We start from the raw sequence: 11066 nt of genomic DNA, 5'->3' as shown, positions 1-11066 counted from the left end.
TGAAAATCAAAATATTAATACACATAATTTAGGCAATTAGATATGGTACCTTTTAGCCATTTAAATTGGTTGCACTATAGTATGAAAACTCGTTGAGGGACAGAAATCATAATACTATCATTGGGAGGTACAAAATAGGGAAAGCAATCACGATACTATTTTTGTAGGGGGCTATATCAGGGAAACAAATCATGATGATAGGTTATATTATTGTTTTTAAATGATTTATTTTGATAAATAATATAATTGGTAAGAAAATTATAATGTTATTTTTAATATAGTTTAGATATTTTAAAAAATAGTAACATTAATATAAAAATATATAACTTATATCAAGCTAAATTTATAATGGAAGTTTTCTATATTAATTATATATTGTTTTTCAGATTTTTTTAATATCGACGATGATTATTGTTATTATTATTATTAAAGTTTAGTGTAATTTATATGGTTTATCAGAATTTAATAATGTACAAGATTAATAAAAAAATATATAATTTTTTTTTCTATATTAAAAAAGAAACTAAAGATAACCATAACTTTGGTAAATTAAAAAGTAAAAACGATTATCACTGTGACAAATATTTTAATAACATAATTTTACAAAAATATTATAATATTATAATTTTTATTTAATTTATTGATCATAATTAAAATGATATAAATAAATTTATTATATTTTATTTTGCAAAATAATATTTATAGAAGAAAACTTCTTTCATAGATAAATAAGTAAATAATTTGTTAAATTAATCTATATCATTTAAATATAAAAACATAAAATTAAAAAATTAAATAAAAAACTCTATGCTTTAAAAATGAGAAACTATGAAATAAAAAATACTTCTTAATATATATGGTCTTATCTACTGGTATAATACCATATACATATATATATAATATATATATAAATTTATCTTAATATATTTTATTATGGAAAATATTAATTTTATATAAATACTTGTTTAAATTATAGGTAAAATTTACTATAACATTCAAAATTTTATAGTTCTTTTATTCTATATATAAAGTGTAATGCCTAATAGTAATTTTATTATAATTGAATACCAATTATCCACTTTTACCATAACTTAACAATAGCAAGCATTTTGTAGTATGATATTTCTTTAATTTATAATTATTTTATATAACCTTGGTTATATTCGACTAGTGGCACATTTTATATTCTTTGGTTTCTGCTTGGATGACTGTATGTACATGGATATGTTAATTATCGGTTCCGCAATAGGAATTTGTTGCAAATAAATGAACGGCGTCAAAATCATTGGATTATCTCTAATTTATATTCATAATATAATGTTTATGTTGAATCCTGGCTTCGCGTAACATTTTCCTAGTGTAATTTCGGAAGCGTACCTATCTGTCGATTGCTCCCACCGATATTTGGTACTTGAACCAAGGTGGAATTCACCAGCGCTATAGCAGAACAATGTTCGAAAGGTAATTTTCATTTTATCAAGCCTTTCTTAGTTCATTCCCTTGTATGAAGATTTTGGTTCCAATTCTTTAACCTGGTTCCCAATCCTTTTCGTCCACATGTGAGAAATTCAGGGGCATCGACGAATTTGAAGTTATGATTTGCCTATGTTTCACGTCCTTTGAGGTTTTTAATTCATTACCTTCTTCCTATCGCTTCTCCGGCAAACCTATTCTCTATGGTCGAACATGAGGCTAAGATGGGCATGCATAACTTTATGTCGTTAATTGTCATGGAAGGGTTCTCTCTAAAAAATTTTGTCCATGAGAATAAATTAGTCACAACTAAGTGTATAATGTGACATTGGACTAAGGGTTTTATCCCTACCCTAGTGATTTCCCTGTACAAATTTGCATATTTATGAATCGGGAAGAATTTATCACAATTCCAGAGTTGTTACTATGTCACTCCTTTTTTGAGGTCTTTTGATTATAAACACCTTACCATAGTGTTATTTCCAGTATTCGCGTTCAAAAGGTTAATACCGGATCCTCTGTTTTATATATATAATATAATATAGTTTTTTTTATTTGGGATTTTTTTGTGTTAATTAGGCCGATAGGCCTTCCTATGCATCAACAATTGTCAACACTTTTAATCTGAACCGTTTGATCAAGTTTGACAGTTTCAACGGTTGATTTGGAGTTGAGTGTTTTTTCCAAATATTTGAGTTGCATTTTTTTCACGTCCAGTTCTGCTGTGCATTGAACTTGGCCCTTTGAGTTGCATTACTGTTTTTTCCAATTCTTTTGTCACTCTCTAAGATATGCATTACTGCTTTTTCCAATTCTTTTGTCACTCTCGAAGATATTTTCATTGCTTTTTCCTTGACAGTTGTTGTTGTTGTTCTTCAAATGAGTTTCGTTAATATTTCTCTTCTTAGATGCTTGAATGATAATACGTCTGATGATGGATTCAATCGAAAATATATAGTATCATGCACTGTGGAATCGAATTGCTCACGGGATTTTAAGGTTTCATGGAATTGTTCGTGTAGCATCTGTTAGCAAGAGAGAACACACCGGCCTAGCCTATTCTTGATTGCTCTACCTGCAAAAGGCGCAATTTTTTAGGGAAATTCTACTTTTGCCGGTTCACCTTAAATCCCTTATACAGATTGTGGGCGCCCAAAATGGAGGTCCTGAGTTCGCCCAAAGAAAGGTTCGGAGAGGTTGTGGTGGTACAGAGCAATTAGAGGAACCCATCCTCCTCCTCCTGTCGAGGATGGTAAGTCGGAGGCTCTGTGGCAGAGTAGGTGGCTCAGGCTGTTGAATCCTGTGCGCAGTACCGACGAGAAGAAAGCAGCTCTCGGTGATTCAAAATGAGATTGGGGCTTTAGTGAAGAGGAGAGCAGATTTCATTTCTGAAAATGTGCTAATTATCTTCATCCTCAAAAGGTATTTACACAGGTTAAATCTATTCATTAAATTACTTGTGGGTTTATTTTCTTTGGTTTTGTATATTGCTAAACCCTTCAATATTTGAAATGTGCAGAGAAGAGAAGTCTATTCCTACGAAGCAAAGTAAATTGTTGCTCCATGGCAGAGATGGTGATGGGTTTTTCGACTGAGTTGACCTCCACTGAGATGAACTGATTCCTGTTTTATCTCTTTCTATTTCTCTCACTGATATTTGTTCTATAGATGTGTTCTTCTTTGTCTTTATCAAGCCCAAAGTCCTCACGTGGTCATGCGTTTTTGTTTGGCCATTATATTGGTTTTATTTGATGGTTTATTGATTTATTATGGGGGAATTCATTTACAGTTTTTTAATTGTTTGGATTTGGTTTGGTCGGGAGATGAAATGATAGTTGGTTCGGCTATAGCCTATAACCATGGCTGTGTCATACGAGTTTTTTTCGTTTCCTTTGCTCTCAACTTCTTCTGTGTTTTTGTTTGGCCATTATATTGGTCTTATCTGATGATTTATTATTTATTATGGGGTATTCTTTTACAGTCTTTTAATTGTTTGGATTTGGTTTGGTCGGGGGAGATGAAATGATAGTTGGTTCGGCTAAACCTATAACCATGGCTGTGTCATACGTGGAGGTATGCACTAGCTTTATTTTGATTCCAATAATTTTGATTACAATTACGTATGTGTTAATTTCAATTCTTAATATGTGTGCAGTGTATAAATATTGCGGTGGACCGTTGGCGTTTCTTATTAGATCAACTTTGAAGAATTATCATTCAGTTATTTCTCATTTATTCCATAGATCATTCTCATATCCCCGAAAAAAATTCTAGCTAAATTGACTCCTCTTAATTTTACATGACGTTGCCAATCTGAAAACATGTCAAATGTCAAAGTAAAATGCAAGCAATGTGTAGGACACTTGACTTTACATCACCTTACACATCTGAAGACATGTCAAATTTTTCATTACATTCTTTGAGTAGTCCGACGTAGCTAACATTTAAAATAAAATGAAGTTATCTGTACTATATTGATCAAGTTTATTATCAAGATGTTTAGCTATACTAAGCTTCAAAATTCAACAACTACATTGTCGAGATGTTTGCCTAAGTGTGTGTTTTTTTTACTAATTATTTTATTTTCAGTTTGCTTGGATAACAGTTAGTGTCAAGTGCTCTCTTTGTGCGGAACTGCGGCGACATAGATCACGATTGCACCGTATAATTTCAATATATTTAAATTATCTGTTTCTCTATGCACATTTTATTTTTAATTTGTGTTTTTTTCAAAATTATGCACAAATGTTAGAAGGATGCCATTTCCTCGAGGAAATGGCATTCCAGAGTATAAACGATATGTTTATGTTTATATTGTCTATTATATTTGAATTACGTTCTTATATTTCTTTATTTTAAATAAATTATGTAATTAGGTCGATAGGCTTTCCTATGCATCAACAATTGTCAACACTTTTAATCTGAACCGTTTGATCAAGTTTGACAGTTTCAACCGTTGATTTGAAGTCGGACCACCTTCTTCGATGCTATTGATATTGTACAGTTTATTAAATATGAAATAGAGTAAAAGATATAGGAGACAGAACAGACTAGGAATGTAAGATTTTTATACTGGAAGTGAAAAATAGAACAAAGCAGCATGACAAAGCAGAAATACTTAAATAAAACCACAAGACTTTCTATTCATTCACATGTATTTAAAAATGCTGACATGACTAAAACAAAAAAGAAGAAAATTAGAAAATTTCATGTAAATGTATTTTATTTTAAAAACAAACAACTAACCACTCTATAAATGTCATTGCAGAAACCCATGTAAGGTAAACATATTCCTATATAGCTTTTTTGAAAAAAATAACAAAGATAACTTAACGTGAGTAGCATAACATCTAGCATTCCATGAACAATAGAAACCACACTCAAAATGTTACATATATGTAAGGAATCAGAGCAATTCATGATTACAACTGGCTACACTTAGGGAGATATTTTTCAAAAGTACCAAGGTAAAAACAACAATACTAGAAATAGCAAAAAAAAATAGCATGTTCGATTACATACAATATTTATGTGATGCGTCAAAGAGAAAACTTTAGAAATATCCAACCACATTTCAAATCTATTTTGTTCATAAACTCTTCAATAGTACTAGCTATATTTCAAAAATAAAATCCTCAAAACAAAAATTGAATTGGACCTGAAATATCTTTCTGTCGTTAAACGCTGAATTTATGAAAGAAATAAATCATATCAACCACGGTAACGGAACGAGAAATAATACAAATCAAGAAAGTATCGAACCACTGAGCTTAAAGCCAGAAATTAAACCTCCTCACGAAACAAAAAGCATACAGAAAAATTAGTTGGGAACATTCCCATAATAGTTTTTGTTAAATAATATGAATTGCTCAAAAATCTGAATCGACTTATACAGAGATAAAGCCCCGAAAAACAGGCATTCAGATGCCAAACATCAAATTCAAAACCTGTCTTATATCCACAGGAGTTAACCAGTGTCAACTATTACCAGACATCAAATTGTCGTAGCAAATACACAACCTGTAGAGTCAAGCATCGACAATTTCCTGGACAGAAGTATCTGTTAGTACGAAGTTGACAAATAAAAACGTAACTTGAAACTGCAGACTCAAACAGCCCTAACAGGGGTTTTATTCGATTTCCTCGACTTTTTCTTCTTTTTTGAAGCATCGATGCTGTTGGCCGCGACCCCACATTGCAAATCTACAGACTCTTGCAAATCTACAGACTCAATAATCTTTTCGAGTGCTGGAGTTGTAGGAGAATCATCCATTGGAACTCCATCACCGACATCTTGACCACTTAAAGATCCCGTTTCACCCTCTAAAGAGGAGCCTTTCTTCTTCTTTGTGTTCGGGGTTTTCTCTGCATCACTAGTCCTTTTCTTACTAGAAAGCCCACCTGTAATCCCTTCTTCCCCATTTATCTTTGGTCGGTCAATTTGTGCTTCTTTTTCCACACCTTCCATCTCAATGGGCACCATTCTAGAGTAACTGTAAAGTGAACAGTCCAGAGAGCCCAAGGTCTTCAGACACATATGACGGATGTTATTCCACTTTTCCGGAAGCGCGGACACAAGACGGTCGATAACAGCAACAACATTCTCCACTATTTCCTTGCTGCTCTGAGAAACCCTAGCCACATTAGCAACACAACCAGTACTGTTAAAGGAGATATAAGCCGAACTGCAAGCTGACTCTAGTTCTCCCCTCCATTTCTGGTGGGTCAAATCCACGGGGACCATATTCCTTTGATCTGTGGGGTATTCTAACCCTGTGAACTTAGGGATCCGTACTGCTTTATTTGCCATGAACAAACCAAAAGACAGACGCAGTTTTTCCCTATCCTCGGATGTCCTACAATCATCAAAGACCTTTGAAATGGGTAAATCCTCCTCCTTAATCTTGGTCTCGGCAGCTTGTAAAACCTCTTTTCCATTGCCGATAATCAAACAGATCTTTTGGCTTCCATCAAAACGAAACAGGGGATGAGGTACTGGGATGCTCAAGGGAATCGTTCGTGTACCATCAGATCTCCTTTTCAACGTAACAATCAAATAAACAAACTCATTGCAACCCAGGCCTTGAGGTTTCTGATCCTTAGGCTTTAATTTATGGCTTTAAGCTCAGTGGTTTGATACTTTCTTCATTTGTATTATTTCCCGTTCCGTTACAGTGGTTGATATGATTTATTTCTTTCATAAATTCAGCGTTTAACGACAGAAAGATATTTCAGGTCCAATTCAATTTTTGTTTTCAGGATTTTATTTTTGAAATATAGCTAGTACTATTGAGGAGTTTATGAACAAAACAGATTTGAAATGTGGTTGGATATTTCTAAAGTTTTCTCTTTGACGCATCACATAAATATGGTATGTAATCGAACATGCTATTTTTTTTTGCTATTTCTAGTATTGTTGTCTTTACCTTGGTACTTTTGAAAAATATCTCCCTAAGTGTAGCCAATTGTAATCATGAATTGGTCTGATTCCTTACATATATGTAACATTTTCCAAACCTGTCTAATGAATCGGGGAGAATATCGCTATTGATCATCCTGCAGTTTAGGTGATCCCTGGTCTATAAATGTGAGGCACAAAGTAGTGATTTGGGCCTGTAAAATGTATTCTCTGAAGGACTTGAGGGCTTTGACCAAGGCGTAGCCATACTTCTCCATAATGGTATAATCTGGCTTTGCATATCGGAAACTATTTGAGGTTGTGTCCCAAGTCCCCTTTCTTAATGATAATGTTTGAAAGCCTTTATATCTTTTTCTATTTCATTAAAGAAATTCCTTCTAGAAATATTTGATTCCTTCTTGTAAAATACCCCAATAATAATTAGAAAAAAAGAATATCTCTAACTATTTATTTCTGGATAATTATTTAATTTATATGTCTTTCCTATAATAAGGAATATGTATGCTCTCTTTTCTTGGTTGTTGTACATATTATAATATAAATTCATTGTGAATGTATCATGGTATTCAGTTTATTCCTTATGGTTTTTAGTATAACTTAAGAGTTACAATGATCTCGCCCTCATAATTTAAGTATAGTTGATCTTAATGATCATTTGACTTGTGAGCTAGGGGTTATGTTAAAGTTTAAAACCTTATTCTATTGGGATATGCATTTTTGTTAGTGATTACCTTTACTTATATTCCACCAATGTTTACGTGGCTATGGAAATTTTATGAAACTTTTTGAAAGGTGTCCTAAACCTTTGAGACGCACCAACAATGAGGCACTACAGGTTGCTGGAATTCATTCTACCTAGATATTCGTGAGAACCCTAGGATCTACAACCTAAGGTTTTCCATTGAAATCAATGGTGAATTTGGAGGTTGAGCAATTACATAACTAAAAACCTCCCCTCTTTTGCACAACCTTGGCTCAGTTGTAGCCTCGCTCGTTGAGGATTTGCTCTACAATGGTGGAAAACCGCTTATTCTAACTCACTTCGTCTATGAACATGAATATACACTAAGTTTTGACCTTTGCTATGGACTCACATTTATACTTATGTATCACTTATTAATTTATTTATTTGTAACAATTTTTTGTGCCTTATGAATTAATGGGACAACTCTTTTGTTGGAGGTTCACTCTTCTCAGGCACATGGAGTATAGTTCAACATATAGCACTTATTAGCCTTACCTACAGAGGATAAATGTTTAATTAAACTTTTGACTTTTGTTGTAGGTAAACCCAAGACTTTTTTTTTCCATTGAGTCACTTTATGAGGGAAAATAAAAAAAATTGTTAATTTGTTTTCAAAACTATTTTATGTGCAGGTAGAAGATTATTGGTGCCTTCATGTTTTAGTATAGGTAGGGTTCTAAACCCTAATGAGTTATGTGTTTTAGCATCCGCTACTTCTTGAAATATAAATGCTTTAATGCTTCTTTTCTATCACCCTAACATGTTTGAAAGCTGCACACCCTTGTGAATGGAAATGGGTTGTAACTATCATTTTTCATCTTGAGCAAAGGATTCTAGTTTTTCAATGATTCTTTATTAGTTGATTTATTGCAGGCTTTCAATCATTTTGAGGTCCATATGTGTAGTATGTATTTTAAAAGGAAAGTGTCAACGGACTCTAGGTTATCTTTTAATAAAGGGAATCATTGCTTGCATCAAAATCTATGCAGGAGAATATACTCTAGCCAATCGTACAACCTGTTTTCCAGAATTACCCATATGGTAAACACCACTTGCTGCAATAACCAAATTTCACATACAGTTGCTTTATGTTAGATTTAACCTCATATGATTTTATATTAGTTTGAAATCATTTATTTTATTTCAAATATTCAAAGATAATATTTCTCGCCAAGAACAGCAAGGTCTAGCATTCACTGTAATTTAGAAATTTCTTTGAAAAATCATTTATTTTACTTCAGCGCTTTAGAAAACATGCTTTCTTCAAACACATCCATTGTCACTTACAATATTTTATTTTTTGATGGAAATAGGTATGGATATAGGCTATTTATGATTGTTGTATGAGTATTGCCAAGAAATTCAGCATCCTGCCGCAGCAAACATTGCCTCTTTACCGTTTGCATCCAGCCATTGAATTGTTAAAGAAGGTAAAAGAAATACTCAAAATAACAATTCACATCCATGAAAGTGACACTCACAGAAAAATGCAGCGACAATTGCAGGAACAACTCTGTTGCCGATGCCATGCCCCATCATGCCTATATGATTACCTGCTCATTGTCAATTACATCTATATGTAATAAAATGCTCTTATTGTACATATGTTTAGAAGCCAAATAATACTTTCATTGTATATATGTTTAGTTATTAGCTACCAAACATGTCTCTATGTGTAGACCATATGTAAAATTTCAAAAAATACATTGCAAAGCATTTAACTATCTCCTGTATAATTGCTTGTGATAAACACAGAATACCAAGTAAAATATTTAGAAGTATTCAAGTGTAATAAGTTTACTATGTTCCACCAAACATGATGCATAGTTATGGAGTGTCATAAGTTTTTTTGTACCTACAATTTTAATAAAAACTCAGTTTACATAGATTTGGCCTTTTGAGTGTGGTTTCTATTGTTCATGGAATGCTAGATGTTATGCTACTCACGTTAAGTTATCTTTGTTTTTTTTTTCAAAAAAGTTATATAGGGATATGTTTACCTTACATGGGCTTCTGCAATGACATTTATAGAGTGGTTAGTTGTTTGTTTTTAAAATAAAATACATTTACATGAAATTTTCTAATTCTCTTCCTTTTTGTTTCAGTCATGTCAGCATTTTTAAATACATGTGAATGAATAGAAATTCTTGTGGTTTTCTTTAAGTATTTCTACTTTGCCATGTTGCTTTGTTCTCTTTTTCACTTCCAGTATAAAAACCTTACATTCCCAGTCTGTTTTGTCTCCTATATCTTTTACTCTATTTCATATTTAATAAACTGTACAATATCAATAGCAGCGAAGAAAGTGGCCGGACCTTTTATAAAAATTCAACAATTCCAACTTCATAAATCTATTGGCCTCTCTTTGTACATTTTGGTACAATTTCTAGTTATATTATTTTATTTTAAACTAAAATTGTATTTGTGCTTTCTTTATGTTTATTAGTCAACATGTAACCTATATATTCTTGTTCAAAAGATTAATAGTGGATCCTCTGTTTTATATATATATAATATGTTTCTTTTCTATTTGGGATTTTTTTGTGTTAGTTATATTATTTTTTGATAAACTAAAATTGTATTTGCGCTTTCTTTATGTTTATTAGTCAACATGTAGCCCATATAAATAAATTCCTTGTTGAAGAGTTTTTCTTAATTCATGATTTAGTTAACTGGTTCATGTATGCGATAAAGAGGAGGTGCCCACATAGGTGTAGCTTTACGTATTTATTTTTTATTTAGCTCCTTGCTTCATAATTGTTCTAGGCTACTCGACTGGCCAGCTAGCTGGGAACTAAGCCAACCATAAGAATTCATGACTTAGTTAACTAGTTCATGTATGCGGTAAAGAGGTGCCTACATGGGTGTAGCTTTACGTATTTATTTTTTATTTAGTTCTTGGCTCAGTAATTGTTCTAGGCTACTGAGCTCACGAGCTAGCTTGGAACTAAGCCAACCATAAGAAATTTTAAGTGATTGTTTGCGTTCTTACAAATTTATCCATAGTTACTTTGAAGAATTTTTTTTTATACTCTCTTGAGTTGAAAACTCATACTTTTGTAAGAGAGTTACTTGTTCAACTAACCCAACCATAAACACTTTTAAGTGATTGTTTGAGTTCTTACAAATCTATGCATAGTTAGCTTGGAACTAAGCCAACCACAAGCACCTTTAAGTGATTGTTTGAGCTCTTACAAATTTATCCATAGTTAATTTGAAGAGTTTTCTTTCTATACTCTCTTGAGTTGAAATCTCATAATTTTATAAGAGAGTTACTTGTTCAACTAACCCAACCATAAGCACTTTTAAGTGATTGTTTGAGTTCTTACAAATTTATGCATAGTTACTTTGAAGAATTTTCCTTTTATACTGTAGTGAGTTGAAAACTCATACTTTTATAAGAGAGTTATTTGTTCAATGATGATACTC

At 32.3% G+C, this 11066-nt stretch overlaps 1 protein-coding gene across 1 annotated transcript; it reads right to left on the bottom strand.

Annotated features, from left to right (window-relative positions):
- Positions 1-5482: 5482 nt before the first annotated feature.
- On the bottom strand, positions 5483-9173 carry LOC149203200 (uncharacterized). Its single transcript, XM_089401797.1, has 3 exons — positions 9119-9173; positions 8637-8692; positions 5483-6577 (listed from the first exon to the last, which is right to left on the bottom strand). The coding sequence occupies exons 1-3, from the start codon at positions 9171-9173 to the stop codon at positions 5582-5584; spliced, it is 1107 nt and encodes a 368-aa protein (XP_089257923.1). The 3' UTR covers positions 5483-5581.
- Positions 9174-11066: the final 1893 nt, after the last annotated feature.

This window comes from Pinus tabuliformis, chromosome 2_1 (assembly GCF_031772625.1).
Source record: "Pinus tabuliformis cultivar Carrire ecotype Pingquan chromosome 2_1, CPIR1, whole genome shotgun sequence".
Classification (NCBI taxonomy): Eukaryota; Viridiplantae; Streptophyta; class Pinopsida; order Pinales; family Pinaceae; genus Pinus; species Pinus tabuliformis.
This window is presented reverse-complemented; position numbering and strand designations above follow the sequence as displayed.